Source organism: Equus asinus, chromosome 20, assembly GCF_041296235.1.
Source record: "Equus asinus isolate D_3611 breed Donkey chromosome 20, EquAss-T2T_v2, whole genome shotgun sequence".
NCBI lineage: Eukaryota > Metazoa > Chordata > Mammalia > Perissodactyla > Equidae > Equus > Equus asinus.
The window spans coordinates 84,159,711-84,180,023 of NC_091809.1; the positions used below are offsets into that span (position 1 = coordinate 84,159,711).

At 40.4% G+C, this 20,313-nt stretch overlaps 1 protein-coding gene across 1 annotated transcript in view; it reads right to left on the reverse strand.

The window, feature by feature from the left end:
- MRPL48 (mitochondrial ribosomal protein L48) overlaps window positions 1-20,313 on the reverse strand; it is a 47,411-nt gene that overhangs the window by 18,769 nt on the left and 8,329 nt on the right. The window contains exons 2-5 of the mRNA XM_070490726.1: window positions 19,551-19,603; window positions 16,483-16,520; window positions 8,438-8,493; window positions 5,025-5,113 (exon numbers count right to left, since the gene is read on the reverse strand). Of these exons, the coding sequence (XP_070346827.1) occupies window positions 5,025-5,113; window positions 8,438-8,486 (138 nt within the window). The 5' untranslated portion in view covers window positions 8,487-8,493; window positions 16,483-16,520; window positions 19,551-19,603. The remainder of the gene's footprint in view (window positions 1-5,024; window positions 5,114-8,437; window positions 8,494-16,482; window positions 16,521-19,550; window positions 19,604-20,313) is intronic.

Consider the following 20,313-nt stretch of genomic DNA (forward strand, 5'->3'; position numbering starts at 1 on the left):
CCCTATCTACCTCACAGGATAGTTGGTGAATCAAAAGACATGGTTTTCAAATTTGTTGGTTGCAAAGGGCCTAAAAAAATCATGTTTCTCTTTGTGAAACCCCATGAAATACTCATCAGTGTACTTTCATCATATACAACAAGAACAACTTAACTAGCAGAAAATATGGTTATATCATTATTATTTTTTAAGATTTTATTTTTCCTTTTTTTCTCCCAAAGCCCCCCAGTACATAGTTGTGTATTTTTAGTTGTGGGTCTTTCTAGTTGTGGCATGTGGGATGCCGCCTCAGCATGGCTTGATGAGCGGTGCCATGTCTGTGCCCAGGTTTCAAACCAGCGAAACCCTGGGCCACTGAAGCAGAGCGCAAGAACTTAACCACTCGGCCACGGGGCCAGCCCCAAAAATATGGTTACACTAAATAAATGGAATTCTCTGCATCTCAAAAAAATTATGAAAACATATCTGAATTTCTCTGTTAAAACTTGTTTTCATAAAGTAAAATTGATGGGAGGAAAACTGGAAATTTAGAAAATTCTATCCATTAACTTAATGTCTTTCTAAAACATGCAAGAATGCCATTATTAAACCTGAGAAGGGGCTCCCCTCTAAGATCACCAGTGTTCCAGGGGCATATGGTTTGCGAGGCACTGAGATAATGGATGTGAAAGCACTCTGAAGATGGAAAGGGATTATTACTTTTATTCACATCGATTATGAATCCCTCTAAAACTGACACTTGTCATTTAGCAGAACAGGCAAGGCAGGATGAGACTCCAGTGGGCTGGTGCTCTAATGGCACAGGCTGAGAGTCAGGTCTCCACAGGAGTCGCTCTTTGTGCCTGGAAAAGCTCCAGGAAACTCTTTTAAGTTCTTTATGGCCCCAGTGTTTCCAGCTACTCCAAGCAACTGGATGCTCTTAGAGGAATGTCAGCGTGTTTTACATACTCAGTGCAAGAATACGGGTGGCATTTAATGAATGTGTGTTGAGCTGAGCTCCATAACACCTTCACTGACCCTTTCAGGGAGAACTGCTTCTTCATCTTTATTCTCTTAATATTTGGTTCATTCCCCTAGCAGCACTTTCCACATGTATTTGGTTACATTTTTTAGCACTATATTTCCTAGCCCACTGTGTGCTTTTTGTAGGAAGAGACTGTGTCCAGTGTCTGGCACATAGAAGGTACTCAATGATGTCTTTTCTTTTCAATGAGTTATGAAAGGTAGACCTGAGGGAAAACATGGACGCTAGTTTAAAACAACTGTCCCCAAGCCAGTCCTCTAATCCATGTCTAGCCGTACAATCACTAGACTGGCAAAACCATTCTTTCAATTTCCAGGAAGCCGGGACTGTCACCATAAAGTGATTCTGATCTGCTGATTTTTCTGGGAACGATGCCACAGTCTCCTCACAGACTTGAGGCTGTGAGAGCTGATCTCTCTGGGCGCTACAACAAAATAAATAGGTGTCACAAACGGCAGACACCTCCTCTATGTCAACAGTAAAAACAGCATGAAGTTTCCAAGAGAAAAGGTATCTTGAATCCTAGACGCCATTCTATAAAGAAGTAAATTGCCTAAGTTACAAGATATACCTTACACTCTTGCCCCAGGGCCTAGAAAATAGAACATATAACTACTACAAAATGACAGCAATTTATGTTGCCCCCATTTCATCCTCCCACCGCTTCCTCTTGGCAATTCTCTGATTCTTAGGCTGCTATTACCCCAATGTGGGAGGCTGGACAGCAGCTGAGGGCAAGCAAGTAAGTGGTCTTGGGAGAGATGACCTATCACTCCACAAATGTGAAGGACTACATTATTTTTATTTCTACCAAACAAAAATCACTCCAAACAATCTGAAGCCTTTTAAATTCAACAAAATGATGCAGGGCCCTTGAGGGAAAAATGAGACATTGAGACACAGTGCTAGGTCTGAAGATATGGTCTGAAATGTGATCCCTCACTGCCACAAGTCAAGCTGTGTCTTACAGGAAAGGTACCATCCCATGAAGAGGAAAGAGCATGGGCAAAGGCACAGAGGCATGAGAGAGCACGGGCGTATGAGAAAATGTGCTGAAGCAGAGGGTGCAAAAAGGGAGATCACTGAGAAGGAGGCTGGGCTGTGCTACGAGAGACCTGGAATCCCATGGTTTGCTGCCACCCGAGAGGAAGCTTCCCTCCTCTCACTAACTCCTCAGAGAAGCATCAAGGACAGGAGCACAGGATGGAGGGATGGGAACAAACCTAGAGTTATAAACAGACCAAGCAAGGAAGAAAGAGGTAAAACCAGATTGACAAGGAAAGCTGAGATGAGGTAGATGTCCCTTTTCCTTCCCAAGGTTCAGGAGTCATAAGACAGAGTGTGGAACCTTTGGAAGGAGGAATGAAGAGATTATGCCAGGAGAAATGGGACAAGGGCTGTGCACTTCGAGTTTGTCTCAGGGATATGGGCTCAAGAGAGGAGAGGGGCAGCCTGAGATCCAGAGAGGAAAAAGTGGGAATCTGGCTGCTTATTGTTTTTTATAGATTCTAGATTTAGGGAGAGAAAGGGGGCCACAAGATGCCTTCTAGCTTATCCAGTCCAGTTCCCCAGGGGAATAAAAGAGACAGGGACTTGGGACAGAGCTTCTGTAAGCTGGAAGATGACAGCTATCATTATTCTGTCCCAGGCAGGAAGTGAGGAGGCTGAAGCAGCTTCCACCACTATCCAGCACTATTGTGCTAGCCACTGAGGGACAATGAATGACATTAGAGAAAAGCCTATAACTCTAACCAAAAGGAGCATCACTCCCTTCAAGCAACCAAGGTCATCTGCAGCCTGCTGTTTGCAGATAGTGTGTTGTGTTTGTTTGGTAGCTCTGATTTACAAAACCTCAGGGCAGTTCGAATAACCACATTTCAGTTCAGTTCAGTTAATATTTACTGTACTTGATGCCAGGCCCTGTGCTGGACAGTGACAGTACAGAGAAAAATGAGACATGGCCTCTACCCTTAGAGAGCTCACCATCTAGAAGGGGAGATGGTCATCAAAACAGTCGGCTAAAACATCAAGCAGTAAGTCCTAGCACAGAGGAAGCACAAGGAAATCCGGCAGCTCAAGGTAGGACAAGTAACCCAGTGCAGGGAATCCAGGAAGGTTCCTCCGAAGGGGAGACTCGTTTTTTCCCTCCTCACCCTGCTTCCTCACGGGTATCTAAAGGTTGAGGATATATTAGCCAAGTGACGAAGGGGGAAGTTCTTCCAAGTAAACAGAACAGCATGTGAGAGGCCTTCAAACACTATGATGATTTGGATGAAAAGCAAGAGGCCCAGTGCAGTAAAAGCATGATATCCACGAGACGGATGAAGAGGCTGGAGAGAAAGATGGGGACAGATGGCATCAAACATGGCGTTAAGCTTTTTCACCAAACTAAGGAGCAGGTCAGAGGTCGGCATATGCAGAAAATTATCTTAGAGGGAGGATCCCAAGAAATCTAAAAAAAACCAAAAAAACACACCCCAAACAAAACTAATTCTATTTCCCATAAATTTATGTGGGTCTTTTAGGAGGAAGATGTCCCAAAATAAAACAACACCAACAACTTACTGTAAGGTGTCACAATTCGGAAAGTGTGTGAATCACTCTTTCTTCTGAATTTTAATAGCACTTTGTATCTTCCCTTTAGCCCTTGGCACTTTCTGCCTGGAGCATGATTATCTGTGTCTTATCTCTAATGGTTTACCAGCTCCCTCGGAGCAGGAACCAGGTCTTGTTCATTCATCCTGTAGAATTTTATTGCAACTCAGTCTGAAGAGGCAAGATACCCCCAACATTAGACCTAGAACATAACAGATGTTTGATAAATATTTCATAGCATCACGGAGTTACATGATACCAGGCTGAAAGACTTAAAGATATTCCAATCCAGAGTTTCTCAACCTTTGTGAAGAGTCTGATAAAAGCTACAGACTCTCTTCCCAGAAAAATTCACACATAGAAAACATTTTACGTATAATTGCAGGGCCCACCATGTCCAGAGGGGTAAGATTAACCTACCCAAAGTCACAAAGCTAATAATTGGCAGAACCAAGCCTAGAATACAAGTTTCCTGTTCCCAATTTAGTACTCTTCCCACTACAAAGAAACAACTTTAGTCGGGCTGTTTCCTCCTGGGAGCTTGCCTGATACAAGTCTCAGATACGGCATTGTTCCTCCCATGAATTCCTTGTTTTAAGGATGGTGCTCAGGAGAAAATGACAAGTTTAGTGGCTTCTGAGGCCCAAATACAGGGGCACTGGACCTCTGCCAAGGAGAGAGAGGCAATGGGAGATGTGCATGGTTGCGTAGGAGCATTAAAAAAAGCCAGAGAACCAAAAGTGATCTTGAAGTCTCCCCAAGTAGAACAGCAAAATTTTCCTAACTGTATTGTTTACAGGAAGTGATAGAATCGTGACTCAAAGCCAGACCTTCTGACTTTCAGCACAGTGCTATGGCCCCCTCACTATAAAATCCTCTGCACAAGCACAGAATCTAACCATGACAGAAGCAATCCTGCAGCCAGGACCAGAAAAATAGTCTAAATTATCTTATAATGCTTAGGACTAACTCCTAGTTATCTATAATAATGGATTCAAGGAACACACACATTTTAAATCCATAAATACTATAAAAATCAGCTATTTGGCTGAAAATGTCAATCCACCTCTACTTGCCACAAACCATTCATTCAACTAAACTAAATGTATCATTTCCACTGTGAGGTCCATACCGAACAAGAAGATACCAAAAAAAAAAAAAGTATCACAAATAATAAAACCAAATCATTTGCTTGTCACTGTGATAACCTGGCCTAGAGACAAGATTGGAAGCTGGTAGAAACATCTCCAGTCTGGATAATATCCAAACTAAATAACTAGAGAGGACTGAAGGGCAACCCCTATCCTTGCTAGCTCCAGTACTACCCAATCTATGCAGATCTGACCTTCAGGTCTTTGCAAAAGCTGCACACTATCCTTTTCTAAAGGGCCCCTGCCCCCTTTACCTCTTGTGTTTTAACTAGGTGCTTGTATCTTCCAATGCCATGGGTTGGCTTTGTCTTGTAGTGACGACTAGTATTCAGCAGAATGCCACCTAGAAGAGAAAATAAGACAAAACCTGTTTCAAAGCCTTCCAGAGACAGACAGATCATATGTGAAGAGACAAATTCTCCACTGTAAGACTGGAAATATTGGCCAGGAGTGGGCCTCTTGTTGGTTTAAAGAACCAGAGCTATTTCTCAATCCTGAGCTGACTCTCAGTTTACCCCCTTTTTCTCTCCTTTTGGTGCCTGGACCATATCCAATCCCTACTACCCATCTTTCTTTGAAAAATTCTCTCCTAGAGCCAATGGTGGCAGAGGGACAAAATCCATTCTCACAGGGCTCCTGTTTTCTTTTGTTCCACAACAGGCAATAATCCTTTTTAAGTGTTCTAACGGGGATTGGATAGAGAAAGGGACACGTGGCAAATACAATCAGGAAAGAGGACAACCACAGATTTCCACAAAGTCTTAAAAACTATCTAATTTGATTTATTTGTGCTGATATGGAACAATCTCTAACACACACTGTTAAGTGAATACAGTAAAAACAAAACCCTAAGGTACAGAACAGTGTGTATGTACACCACTACGAGGATCTCTATATACACATTCATTGTGGTACGTCCACCACTGCGATCCTCCTTCAAGGAAGGGCTTCCTAATATATACATATTCTTCTTTAATCCTCATTATTTTTATCTTCATTTACAAATAAAGAAACTGCACCTCAAAAAATATGGTGAATTGGCCAAGGTCATCCAGCAAGTAAAAGGCAGAACTGCAATTTAGACCCAGGTCTATCTGATGTGTTTTAACATCTGAATTTCTGGAACACAAAATCTGGCTAGAGTTGGTCTTTGCTAGCTCTCATCTCAGTTCCTTATCTCTACCTTTTTGCTGGAAACAGCCCTACATAGCTCTGCTACGTCTGTCTGTGTTTCCTGCTTGCTCTCCACCTTCTGGAGAAGGACTAGTCCCAGGTTCCACTCCCTTTCCTCCCAGCTCCTGCCCTCAACTCCCCAGGGCCACCACTCTGTGGGGGCTAGACACAAAGTGGTGTGGAGAAGTCTAATGACATCAAGGGAAATGTTTCTTAGGCTTTTCTTTTCTAAAATGGGCTTCCAAGCAGGTCTGCTCGGCCAGGCCAATCAGACAGTCGTGGCTTCAGAGACTTTCTCTGCACTTACATTCCACACTATTTCATCACGACAACCCTGGGATAGCATGGATCCCTCCCATAATATGCATTAGTCCACATTTACTATTACATGCCAAAAACTGTACAGATACTGGGACAGTTCCAAAGATGACTAAAATATGCTACTTTCCCTGGAAACACTCAAAATGTACTAGGGGAGGACGATGGGAAAGCAGATAATTACCTTACGGTATACAAAATACTTTAATGGAGGTGACAGCAAGGTTGTGAGAGCCTAGAGGAAGGAACAACTAACTCTGCCTTGGCGAGGGCTGGGGGAGGGTGCAGGGAAATAGGTTCAGAAGAGGTACAGGTGTATTCTTGAAAGAGGAGTGACAGTTTACCATGCAAGGAAGGAGGTATTTTTTGGCAGAGGTTCTCAAAGAGCACTGAATATAACTGAGGTGTCTTCTTGGCCACTGCCACAATTCGTTTTTTTTAAGTTTTTTTGTTAAATTTTTCCTTCTCCCCAAAGCCCCCCAGTACATAGTTGCATATTTTTAGTTGTGGGTCCTTCTAGTTGTGGCATGTGGGACGCTGCCTCAGTATGGCCTGACAAGTGGTGCCATGTCCGTGCCCAGGATCCGAACCAGCGACACCCTGGGCCGCAGAAGTGGAGCGCGCGAACTTAACCACTCATCCATGGGGCTGGCCCCTACTGCCACAATTCTGTCTCTCTGAATCTAAGACCTTAGACTCTTTGAGCCTTTGGGTTCCAGACTCTGCAACCTGGGGCCCAACCCAAGTTGCTGATATCCATTCCCCTTGTTGGGTAAACAATGATCCTCAGAACAGAGCCTTGCAAATGAATCTTATCCAACAAGATTTCATTATGACCTCAAAACAGGACCTCTAAAAGCACTGAACTCTCCAAAGCATGTTCACTCATTCAACAAATATTTATTATTACCCGTTAGGGTAGTGAGTGACAATTATACCCTCACAACCACCTGAATGGCACATACTAGACTTGTGCGGTGTACAACCCAATATCCATGGCAGGCCTGACTGGCACCACACAATGCTCTAGAAGCCGTGGCTATAACAATAAACAAAGACAAAGTCTCTGCGATACAGAACCTACAGTCTAGAGGGGAGACAGTAATATTAATGTAGGCTGATAAGGGCTGTACATGGGAGGGACACTTAGGCTAGACTTGAGGCGTTGGGAAAAGATTTTTAGAGCAAGTGGCTTCTTTTTTTTTGCTGAGGAAGATTTGCCCTGAGCTAACATCTATGGCCAATCTTCCTCTATTTAGTGGGTCACCACCACAACATGGCTGCTGACAAATGGTGCAGGTCTACACCCAGGAACCAAACCCGGGCCACAGAAGTGGAGGGCACCAAACTTAACCCTTAGGCCACGGGATTGGCCCCAGAGCAAGTGGCTTTTAAATAAAACTTGAAAGCTGAAAAAAAAAAAAAAAAAACCTTGAAAGCTGACTAGGAGTTAGTGAGGAGAAAACATGGTATGGAGAAGGGAAGAGCCAGAGAGAATTTCAAGGCAGAGCATGAGGAACAGAGTGGCAAAAGATGAGCTTACAGAAACAGGCAAAGTTCAGGAAGGGCTTGGGGCTGGCCAGTTGCATAGTGGTTAAGTTCACACACTCCACTTCGCCAGCCTTGGGTTTGGGTTCATGGGTTTGGATCCCAGGTGCGGACCTACACACCATTCATCAAGCCATGCTGTGGCAGCATCCCACATACAAAATAGAGGAAGACTGGCACAGATGTTAGCTCAGCAATAATCTTCCTCAAGCAAAAAGAGGAAGATTGGCAATAGATGTTAACTCAGGGCCAATCTTCCTCACCAAAAAAAAAAAAAAAGTTCAGGAAGGGCCTAATAATAATTAGTACTTATGCTGTGCCAGGCAGTGTACAAAGAGTTGGGGATATAACAGTGGATAAGGCCAACAAAAGTCTACTTATGGAGCTTACAGTCCAGTGGGAGAAGGGAATCATTAATGGAATAATCACAAAAGGTAAAATTACAAATTGTGATAAATTATCAAAGAAAAAGCATGGAGGACTATGACAATAGATTTACTTTAGATTGAAGTATCAGGGAAGGTCTCTCTGAAAAAAATGACATGTGAACTGAATTTAGAGGAAAATGGTAATAATGATTATCCTCAGGGAGAAGTGGCTAGAAGGCAGGAGAGAGAGGGAGACTTACTTTTTACTTTACGCTCTTTTGTATCTTTTAAAACTTGTTCCATGTACATGTATAATCTATTCAAAAAATAAATAAAATGAATTGAAACCTGGAAGGCAAATGGGAGTTTATTAGGTGACAAGATAGAGGACAAGTGTTCCAGGCAGAGGGAACAGCATGTGCAAAGGCCCTAACGTGGGACACAGCTTGGCACATTCAAGGACCAGAAAGGCTGTCAGCTGAAGCAAAGTGAGAGGGGCAGAGTGCACTAGAGACCACACTAGGCCTTGTTAAAGGTTTGGATTTCATGCTGAATAGCCATACATGGGGAAATTATATGTCTGATATGTTTTTAAAAGATCACTTTGGTTGTTGGTGGGTCAAAGTTCAAGCAGAGATTCAAGCAGTAGCCTTGGTTAAGTTAGTGGTGGTGGTCTCCCAGTATCCACACCCGCCTCTCTATTCCATCCTTTAGAGCTGACAAATTAATCCTTCTGAAATGCAACCCTAATCACATTATTCTCTTTCATTAATTCAATGCCCACACACAATTTTTTTAAAGCACTTAGTAGGTGCCAGGCACTGTACCGGGCACTATGAGACAAGGAAGGTCTTTGCCATATTTCAAAATGTTTGATGGTTTTCCCCCTGCCCAAAGTTCACACTCCTTAGGTAAGCGTTTAAGAACCTTGACTTCATAATCTAGTTCCAACTACTTCATCTCCTCACTCTCCTACTCTCCAGGCCTTTAAAGCTTTGCTCCTCAGCCACAGAGCTGCACTGGCCATTCTGTCTAAGCCATGTAGTTTTCACACCTCTGTGCTGTGGGGGGCTGTCGCCCTCCTGGGACTGCACCTCTCTGACTGGTGAAATCCTACACAGCCTCCTGGGCCTGCTCAAATGCCACCGTCTCTGTGAAACTCTTCTGCTGCCCTAAACACAGAAAGATCAAGCGTTTACTTCACGGTTATAGCTCTCCCATGCCTCCATTATATAGTAAAATTTTTTGTGTAAATACAAAAAGAAAACTCAGATGTCAATCACCATCTTTAAGTACACAGAAACTCAACCACCACCAGTGGTTTCAAACAGCAGAACCAAAAGTGACCTCTGAGAAGATGACACGTCTTAGGTGAAAATGCCACAGATGCTCGCCTCAGCCTCTCATCTACCGAATTCCTTGGCAAGGAGGCATTTTCAAATTCAGTTTAGGGCAATTCCTATAATTAGAGCAGCTGGTTAATTAAGAAAGTGGATCAAACTACTGTTAAATTAACCATTTTCCCCCTTAGATGAAAGGTTTTGGTCAAATTATCAGTGGTTAAACTGCTTAATTAGCCAGTTGTTTTAATTACAAAATTTACAAGTTTGAAAGCCTCTGATTCCCAATAAGTTTAACTGATTCTTCCCCCCTGCTCAGTGGCATTAAGCCGAGTTTCCTGCTGTCACATTAACATTACAGCCTCCTGAGAGAAAAGGCAACTCTTTTCACTGAAGAAGACACAAAACCCCAGGGTTTCAAAAGGAGGCTTTGAAAATCTTTCAGTTAGCACCATGATAGGATGTAATCACATATTGACTTCTCCCACATCATGCCTCTTTTCTTTGTATACGCCAGAGCCAACATCCTTGTTTAACAAACTGGGAACTAAACCCATCAATCTAGAATGGGGGTAAACAACTTCATTTTAATTATTTCTCCTTCAAAATTGGAACAAGCATTTTTAGCAAGGCTATGCAGGAGGGAAAGAGGAAAAAATTGGGGTAGGCCCAGTCAAGAATCTAATTACAGGATATTTTCTCCATTCAATAGACAGAAAAACCCTGAAGGGCAGATGCATCCCAGCACCTGGCAAAACAGTATGTGCTCAGTAAGTGTGTGTGTATATACATATATATATATATATATATATATATATATATATATTTTTTTTTTTTTTAAGTTCTTGAGATATTTTACCAAGACAATCTGCAATGATTTGGCCCTGGCAGCTACCCATGTTTTTCAACATCTCTTTTCAAACTTCTTTCAGTTTTTCTAATTACACTGAACTACTTAGACTTGAAAGTACCATGTTTCTCTGACTCCACCTTTTCCCTCAAGCTGAAACAAGAGGACTCTGAGTTCCCTTCATTTAACCTCTTTAGACTTCTTTATAAATATTTACTTCTGCCTTTCCAGGTATGTTTAAATCAGGAAAAAAAAAAAAGATGGTCACTACGATCAGGCCCTTGGAGAGAGCAGGTGGGATGGTACCCAGGGCCCACAGAGAGGGTATGATGCGTGAAGGTGGGAATGGGACACTGCTCCCTACTCTGCTTTTCTGAACATCATTATAATTCAATTTTGAAATTTCTGGCTTTGAAGATATCTCAAAGAATCCATGAAAAATGCCAACAAAGCTGTGTCCTTTCAAGTAGAATTATTTTGGCATGCTGATGTGGGGGATCAGAATTGGCCACCCCAAAATGTGTCTCTTTGGCTTGATTATTTTTAAGGAGAAAAGACTCTAAAGGAAACTTTGACCTTCCCCCTACCTCCCTAAAAGAATTCAAAGTAGAAGGCTTGTCCCAGGACAGGCCATCCGCACGGACAACTCTGTGTATTGGTAGACTGGGACGATCACTGCTAAGCCCATTTTTCTCTCTCTCGGGTCACATTGTCTACAGATGGTGCAGCAAACATTTGCTTGCCAAACATTTGCTTTTCCATCTCCACATAAATTGCCTTCCTCCCCTTTGAATTCCAGAACCACTACCCCAATATCCTCCTTTGTCTTTAGCTGAAGATGATATTTAAGGTAGGGGCTTCTGCCATTTTAGCGAGTTATTCAGTTTTCCTGGGTTTCTCCCATGTATACATGTTATTAAACTTTGATTTTCTCCTGTTATTCTGTCTCATGTCAATTTAATTCCTAGGCCAGCCAGAAGGACCTGGAGGGAAGAGGAATAATTCTTCCACCCTACACTGACACTGGTGGGTTACCCTGGGCCTTGGAACCTTCTAGGCACTGGGATTCCCTCACCACAACTGAAAAATAGGCAAAGGAAAGTACAACTTATCAGTAAATATATAAAAATATGTTCAACCAACTAGTAATCAAAGACATGCAAATTACAAATACAAGGAATGGCATTTTTAAACTTATAATATTAGCAAGTACTAAAAAAATAATAGTATGTTGATGAGTGTATAAAAAGGGATTCTCAAATACCAAAAAAGTATAAAATGGCACAATTTTTCTGGAGTGCAATTTGGTAATACATATGAATAGCTTTAAAAATGTGCATTTCCTTTGACCCAAGAGTTTGACTTTTAGAATGTACCCTAACTAACTAATCAGACAAGGTAGAAATGCTAATGCACAAGGATGCTTATCATAGTGTTGTTTACATTGCAACACGTTGGAGACAAGTTAAAGTTCTCCAGATAGGAAACTGTTTGAGTAAAGTGTGTTATTATCCTCCATTTCTCTTTTCAGAAAGATCCCTACTGGATCTCTTTCAACAGCATTAACATACCCTATTTGATTCCAGTTGTTTTTTTTTTAAAGATTTTATTTTTTTCCTTTTTCTCCCCAAAGCCCCCCGGTACATAGCTGTATATTCTTCGTTGTGGGTCCTTCTAGTTGTGGCATGTGGGACGCTGCCTCAGCGTGGTTTGATGAGCAGCGCCATGTCCGCGCCCAGGATTCGAACCAACGAAACACTGGGCTGCCTGCAGCGGAGCGTGCGAACTTAACCACTGGGCCAGGGGGCAAGCCCCTGATTCCAGTTTTAAAAACAAAATAAAACAAAAAAGTACCCCAGAATTAGGTAGTTATCAGATACCAAAACCCAATAGTACTAAAACAGGTTGGTACTGGCATCAAATATACAGACAGATCAATGAAACAAAACAAAGCTAAAATAGTTCCAGATCTCTACAGAAACTTAGTATATCATAAAGGTGACATTCTCAAATCTACAGGGAAAAGATGTATGCTTCAATAAATGTTGAAACGACTGACTACTCATTTGGAGGGAAAAAACTGCACCCCTATCCCCTTCTAATTTCAGATGGACCACATATTTAAAGGAAAAAAAATATCAGAAGATAACATGAAGAATTTTAAAAAATACTCTTGGAGTAAAGAAGACCTTTCTAAGCATGAAACAAAATCTAGAAATCAAAGATTAATGAATTTAGCTGTATAAAAATTTAAAACTTCTATTCAGCAAAAACACAAAAACAAAGTTAAGGGATAGATGACTGGAAATAATACAAAGCACAGATGACAGGAAAATGTTAATTTCCTCAATACATAAAAACTATCTAAAAGGTTCTTACAAGTCAGAAAGGAAACAACCCAATAGAAAAATGGGCAAAAAATACAAACAGGCAGTTCACAAGGAAACAAATGGTCAATAAAAATATGACAAGATGACAAACTTTCTCAAGAAATGCAGATTAAAACAATGACACACAATTTTTCACCAGCAAAAAAATAAGATACTTTATAAAACCCAGTTTGGGCCAGCAAATAGAAATGTAAATTAATACAACTTCTCTGAAGGGCAATCTGACAATACTCACCAAAATGTTCAGCTCACAATCCCTTGACTCAGCAGTTTCAATTCCAGGAATTTATCTTACAAACGTACGGGAACAAGTTTACTAAGATGTATAAAAACGGTTGCCGCAGCATTTTTTGAAATAGCAAAAACTAAAAACAACCTAAATGTCCAGCTTTAAGATACAGTCATACACACACATAATATATATGTTCATATATGCATAAAACTTTCCTGAAAAATATACAAGAACTTGCTGTCAGTGCATACCACTGGGGAGTAAGACTGGAAAATAGAAGAAAATTCAACTTCTCATCATACACTCTTTTATACAGTTTAAATTTATTTTTACCATTTGCATCCATATGCATGCATTTAAAATTTTTAACAGTTGATAAATTAAGGGACGAGACCAAGGCTAGGGAATACAGGGGACTTGAACATAATCTTTTTTTTAATATACATACAAGGGGAAAAACAATGCAAGTCTAACAAAACGTTAATAATTGCCAAATCTGGGTTTATTTGACATAGTACTGTCTTTACTTTTCTGCATGTTTTTATCTCTTGCAAAATTAAAAGTGTAATTGAGAGAAAAATAACCACTAAAAATAAACCTTTCCTTGACCCCCATAGCCCTCTCCAGCTCCTGCCAATTCTCTCTCCTCTCATTCAAAGTCAAACTTCTTAAAAGCAATGTTTATAATAGCTTTCTCTAACTCCTGAACTCAAATTCACTCGTCAACTCAGTGGATTTCCACAACCAAACCCCACCCCACCACGACAGACATTATTCTCCCTAAGGTCACCAGTGACCTCTATGTTCCTAAAGCCAAGGAATGTTGTTAAGTTCATATCTTTCGTGATCTCTCAGCAGCACATAGTTGAAATGGTTAACCACTCTTTCCCACTTGAAACACTCTCCTTTTGGCCACCATGAAACTATACTAGCCTGGTTTTCTCCTAACACTTTGGCTTCCGTTTTTCAAGTTCATTAGCCATCTCTTTCACCCTCTAATTCCTCAGGGCCTGATCCATGGGCCTCTTCTCTACTTGTTCTTCTCAGTGGTCTCATTTTTTCCCATGGCTTCAATTAAAATGGATAATATAATGATTTTCAAATTTAAAGTTTCAACTCAGACCTATATTCTGAGCTCAAGGTCAGTGTATCCAATGGGCTACTTAATATATCCTCCCCACAGGCACTCCAACTCAACATGTTCAAAACTAGACTCAGAATCTTCCCCTACAAATTGTTCCATTTAAGGGAATATATTAAAAATAATTATATAGATATTTAGATATAGACATTTATTTATAAATATATTTTATATGTAAATAAAATACATATAAAAATACAATAAAAATATATATGTAAAATATATTTATATAAGATAATAAATATATATTTATAATATATATTAAAATATACATATAAATACTTAGATATGTATAAAATCTAAAGATATAGATACTATACAGATATAGATATTACATATTTATTTATTTATTGTAGTAGGAACATGTTTACCATAGATTAAGTTAAAAAAAGCGGATTATAATGGAGTACATATTATTTGTCCCCATTACTGCATGACAAAAAAATACATATACCTAGAGAGAGAGAGAGAAATGCCTAGAAAAAGACCTAGTAGGATACACATCAAAATGTTAAGCAAAATCTCTGGATGGTAGGATTGTAGATGATTTTTATTTTCTTCAGCTTCTTCATGTATGTGTGTATTTTCTATATTCTTTAAAATGGATGCTTTTCACTTTTATGATTAGATATTCTTAGTGGTTTTTTTCTTTAATCTCCTGTTGGGATGCAATATGAAGTTCAAAGGATCAGTTATGAAGTTTTCTTGGTAAACTGTTTAACTTAAATCTAAGCTTTTAGATCTAACTTCCAGATTTTAGGAAGGAGGCAGAATAATATGTTATATAACACCACAAAGAAATAATCAGACAAATCAAGAAGGAAGGACATGCTATAAGACAAATGGCCGGCCTAATCAAAAAGTCACTGTTGTAGAAATAAAACAGTGGCAGAACTGTTCTATATTAAAGGTGACATAATAGTGAAATGCAAAGCACGAACCTTCGTTGGCTCTTGGTTATAATATAACAATACCCATAAAATATATTTTGGGAACAATTTAGGAAATGCATAGAATGTTAGATAATATTGGGACATTATTATTAATTTTCTTGAATGACATAATGGTGTTGCATATGGTTCTTGAACAGAATGTAAAGAATGTCTTTATTTCTAGAAATGCATGCTGAATATTTAGGGTGAAGTATCACAACATCTGACAGAGAAAGCTAACATGACGAAATGTTAGCAACAGCTGAATCTAAGTGGTGGGTATAGAAGTGTTCTTTAGGGGCCAGCTCTGTGGCCGAGTGGTTAAGTTCGTGCGCTCCGCTGCAGTGGCCCAGGGTTTGGATCCTGGGAGCGGACATGGCACCGCTCGTCAGGCCACGTTGAGGCAGCATCCCATATCCCACAACTAGAAGCACCTGCAACTAGGATATACAACTATGTACTGGGGCGGGGGGGTTGGGAAATAAAGCAGTAGGAAAAAAAGAAGTGTTCTTTATATTATTCTTGGGGAAAAAATTATTTCTTACAACACTGTAAGCTTCCAAATGGCAAGGACTGTATCATCTTAATTTTGTACCCCCAGGACCTAAAACAGAGCCTGCTACAATAAATGTTTGTTGAGAAAATTAACAAATAAAAAGAAGCCCGTATTTTGAGATGCTGCGCTTTAGGCCTGGTAGAAATGGTGATTCTCTACATATAGCTGCTATCTTCTGAAATAATTAACGGAGGTAAAACCTCTTACATGCTGCCTGGTACATATTAGGCACTCAGTAAATGTTAGTTCCCTTTCTTACTCCCATTCCTTTGCCTCTGATACTCTTTAGTCAAATGACAGATGTCATTAATATCCAACAGTTGCTTTGAAATTTGCATTAATAGGCAAAGCAAAAATGGCAAGTAATTGGGTTGAAACAGAGACTGAAATTCATTGAGTTAATCAGATTGAACGGACATTCATTTTGGATAAAATACTGAAAGAGAAGCCTTAGCCTGGTAGATGACGGACATGAAAGACAGCTCTGGAATAGTAGCAATAATAATTATAATAGCTAACTCTTTCGAGCACTTTATGCGTTTTATCTCACTGAATCTTCAAATCATTCACTGCAGTTTATAGTATAATTATCCCCATTTTTTTCAGTGAGGAAACCAAGCTATAGAGACACAGTCCAAGATGACAGAGCAAATATGTGGCAGAGTTGGATTCCACACTTCCTCCAGAGCTCTTGCTCCTGACCACTTCTTCATGGTTTCACTGCTGTCCTGTTCCACGTGAGGGGCAGGACTTGCTCCCAGCCACTCTTCTTAAAGATATGCTAGGCATCCTTCCAGACAAAATTATTAGAGTGTTAGAGGATCACTTGAAGCAGTTAAACTACATCAGGAAATAACTGCTTACCTGCAGAACAGACAGGATTCTCTCCTGAAGTTCTGAACCTAAAAAGAGGGAGAAAGTATGTTGAATACAGTTAGAGACCCACATTTTATTTGTATAGTTACCAAAGCTATATGCTTCTCATTAAGGATATACCAATGCTAGATATTTCTTTAGTCCCTTCTTCCTTTCTTTACATAAACACTATGAGGTACCTACTATGTGCCAGACAATGTGCTAGGTCCTGAGGATGCAAAAGTAAGTAAAATATCTCTATCTATGGTCTAGTTGGGAGGGAGATATGTAGAGAAATGAGAGTCATTGGGGGGGAGGGCAAAAGGGGTGATTAGGCTCGCACGTGAGGGGATGGACTATAATTAGTTTTTGGGTGGTGAACATGATGTAACCTACACAGAATTCAAAATATATTACACTGTACATCTGAAAGCTATATAATGTTATGATCCAATGTTACTGCAATTAAAAATATAATAATAAAAATAAATAAATAATAAATAAAAAGAAATGCGAGCCACGATAGAGCGATCATCCCGAACAAAAACACGTACAAGATTTGATGGAACTCCAAGGAAAATGTGGTCATTTCCACCACACAGGTGAAATTATTTGAGCTGAGTTTTAAGAAATGAAGAACTGTTCTCGATTATTTAGCCCTACGGGGAAAGCATTCTAGGCAGAGGTATGAAAGTGGTATATTTGGGGAAGGACAGGCAGCTGGACATGAGTGGCACTTAAGCAGCAGGGAAGGGGGCAGGGTAAAAGAGGTAATTGGGGTCCAGTTTATGAAGAACCTCGTACGCTGTGCTAAGGAGTTTGGTCTCTACTCTGTGGAGGCAGTGGGAAGCTCCTGGCAGAGTTTAAGCAAAGAAGTGAAATAATTAAGTTTAAGTCTTGGAAAGGTAACCCTGGCAGCAGGTGAGCAATGAATGGGAAAAGGTGAGACTGAGGCAAGAGAACCAGTGAGGTGGTTCTTGCAATAGCCTTGCGTTATTAGAACATGCTCAGGGAGGATGGAGAGGAAGGAACAGCAAAGAGAGCCAGACTGGATACAGAAGCCAAAGAACATGGAGGAAAATAATATGGCTGTGTTCGGCTGACTAGGTAATCAGAGTATTTTAGTTCAGAAGCTTTAGAAGTTTACTTTTTTTTTTTTTTGAGGAAGATGAGCCCTGAGCTAACATCTGCCGCCAATCCTTCTCTTTTTGCCCACGAAGATTGGCCTGAGCTAACATCCTTGCCCATCTTCCTCTATTTTGTATGTGGGACGCCTACCACAGCACGGCTTACAAGAGGTGCATACATCCGCACCCAGGATTTGAACCGGCCAACCCTGGGCCACCAAAGCGGAACGTGTGAACTTAACCACCGCGCCACCGGGCCGGCCCAAGTTCAGAAGCTTTGAAAGTAAACTGTGGAACAAGCTAGAGACAAGCAGATCTGTGATTAAAGGCTGACTCTACCGTTTCCAAACTGTAACCTTAGGCAGGTTGTTTTACATCTCTGTATCTCGGTTATCTCATCTTTAAAACGCAGGTAATAATAGTATAACCTCATGGAACTGAAAGCCTATCCTAAACTCTCTGAGCCAGGTTCCTCTCTTGTAAAATGATGATATTTATATTTGTCCTGTAGTGTTTTTGTGAAGATTAGGGAGAACATGTAAAATACCTAGCATGGTGCCATAGTAGGTGCTTATTGAATAGCTGACTGATTAACGATGGAAAAACAGATTAAGATGGAAAGGGGGTGAAAGGAGAAAGGCCTCAACAAATGTAAAGGATTAAACAAATCATCCAGGCAGTGAGTGCCATGTGGTCCAGGAAGATACACAATTCATTGTTTTATATCATGTGGCTGCCACACATAAGACACTCAGTGAATATCTGCTGAACAGAGAAACATAAACTACTAAATGCCGTTCATTACCATCTAGAGAAAAACAATGGGAGGCAGCATAATGTACACGCAGAATGGTGAAAAAAAACCTTGGCTTTGAATCCTAACTCTAACTCATATTAGCTGTGTCATCCTAGAGCAATCAATTAACCTCTCTGGACCTCAGTTATTTATGTATAAAATTGAGATAATATCACCTGTTTCACCAGGTCACTATGAGGATATATTCATCAAACAAATATTTATTAAATGCCTACTATGAGTCAGACACCATATGTGCCAGACACCATTTATATATATAAATTTATATAAATATATAACTATATGTATAATGCGTCAGATAGTGATACCCACTATGAAGAAAAATAAAGCAGGGTAAGGAAACAAAGATTGATGGAGGGGGGCTATTTTATATAGGGTAGTCAGGGAAGGTCTTTCTGATGAGATGACATTTGGGCACAAACCTGAATAAAGTAAAAGAACAAGTCATATGGATATCTGTGGGAAGAATGTGCAAAGATCCTGGGGTGGTAGAGTGCTTAGATCATCAAGGAATAGAAAGGGAGCCAGTGTGGCTAATGCTGAGTACGTAGTAGTATATATTGAGGGAGCAGATTATATAAGCCTTGTAGGCCATGGTAAGAACTATAGATTTTATTGTGAGTGAGATGGACACCACTGGAGAGTTCTGAGAGAGGAATGATGTGAGCTAACATGATTTTATAAGAATCGCTCTGGTTTTAGTGCAAAGGATAGAAGACAAAAGTAAAAGCAGGGAGACCAGTTAGGAGGTAGGATGAAGGTAGTAAAGAAGAGAAGAGGAGCTGCTCCCTAGCAGTTTAGCAAAACAGAAAGCATGAGACCTGAAACTGGAGGTGAGAAATGGTTTGATTATGTACATATTTCAAAAGTAGAGCTGACAAGATTTGCTAAGGAATTGTATGTAGAGTGAGAGAAATGACAGTGTCAAGGATGACTCCAAGGATTTTGGCCTGAGCAACTAGATGAATGGAGTTGTCATTTACTGAGAATGGGGAAGGAGCAAGACGGTGGGGAGTTAATGCCTGAGATCCTTAGTAGACATGCTATTGGAGATGATGAAAGAGGAATGTTGTGATCTGCCTAGCAGAATGCAAATATCGGCTCTGTGTAATTGCTGTTATTAATGTCCTTACCTTAAGAGGGAAAAGGCTTGCGTAAAAATGGTGTTGTTCCTCAGACACAGCACCTACAGCAAAACAGCCATGTTAGAACAATCTTAAGCATTCACAGATCTCCAAGCACCTCTTCACAAAAAGGCTAGAAACCCACAGTACACAAACCAAAAAGGACCCAAACACTCTTATCTAGCAAGGAAGCTGTCCTACAGTTAATACCAAACATGCCAGCAAACCAAGGTCATCTTCTTTCTTATTTTACCCACTACAGAAAATGCTCAAAAAACAAAAGCTTCCCTTCCATGCTGCTTTTTTTTTTTTACCCTATTTCCTCTTTCCAGTTTGATCTATTTTTTCTACTATCAATCAACACCTATTACGCATCTGCCAAGCAGAGGCACCAGGTGAGGGACTTTCTTAACTGTTCCCTAATTCTCAAAACCCTGCAAAGCAATTTTACCGCTGAGGCGACTGAAGACCCATAGAAGTTATATTCCAGGAAATTATAGCTAAGTGGCTAAGAGGACTGTTTCACTTCAAAGGCAATGCCTTTCTCAATAACGCCTTTCTCAATGTCTTTCTCAATAATAATAACAATGATCAACATCAACAAAACAATAATAATGAGAGGAGGCAGTTGCAGGGGCAGCTTCCCCTCCTAAGCTTCCCCCCAACCCAGTTATTTCACTCTCACTCTGCCCTGGGGGCACCCAGCCAAAAGGTCAGTGGTGTAGCTTTACTAAGGGCACGTTTAACACAGGAAGTCTTTTTACAAAGTAAC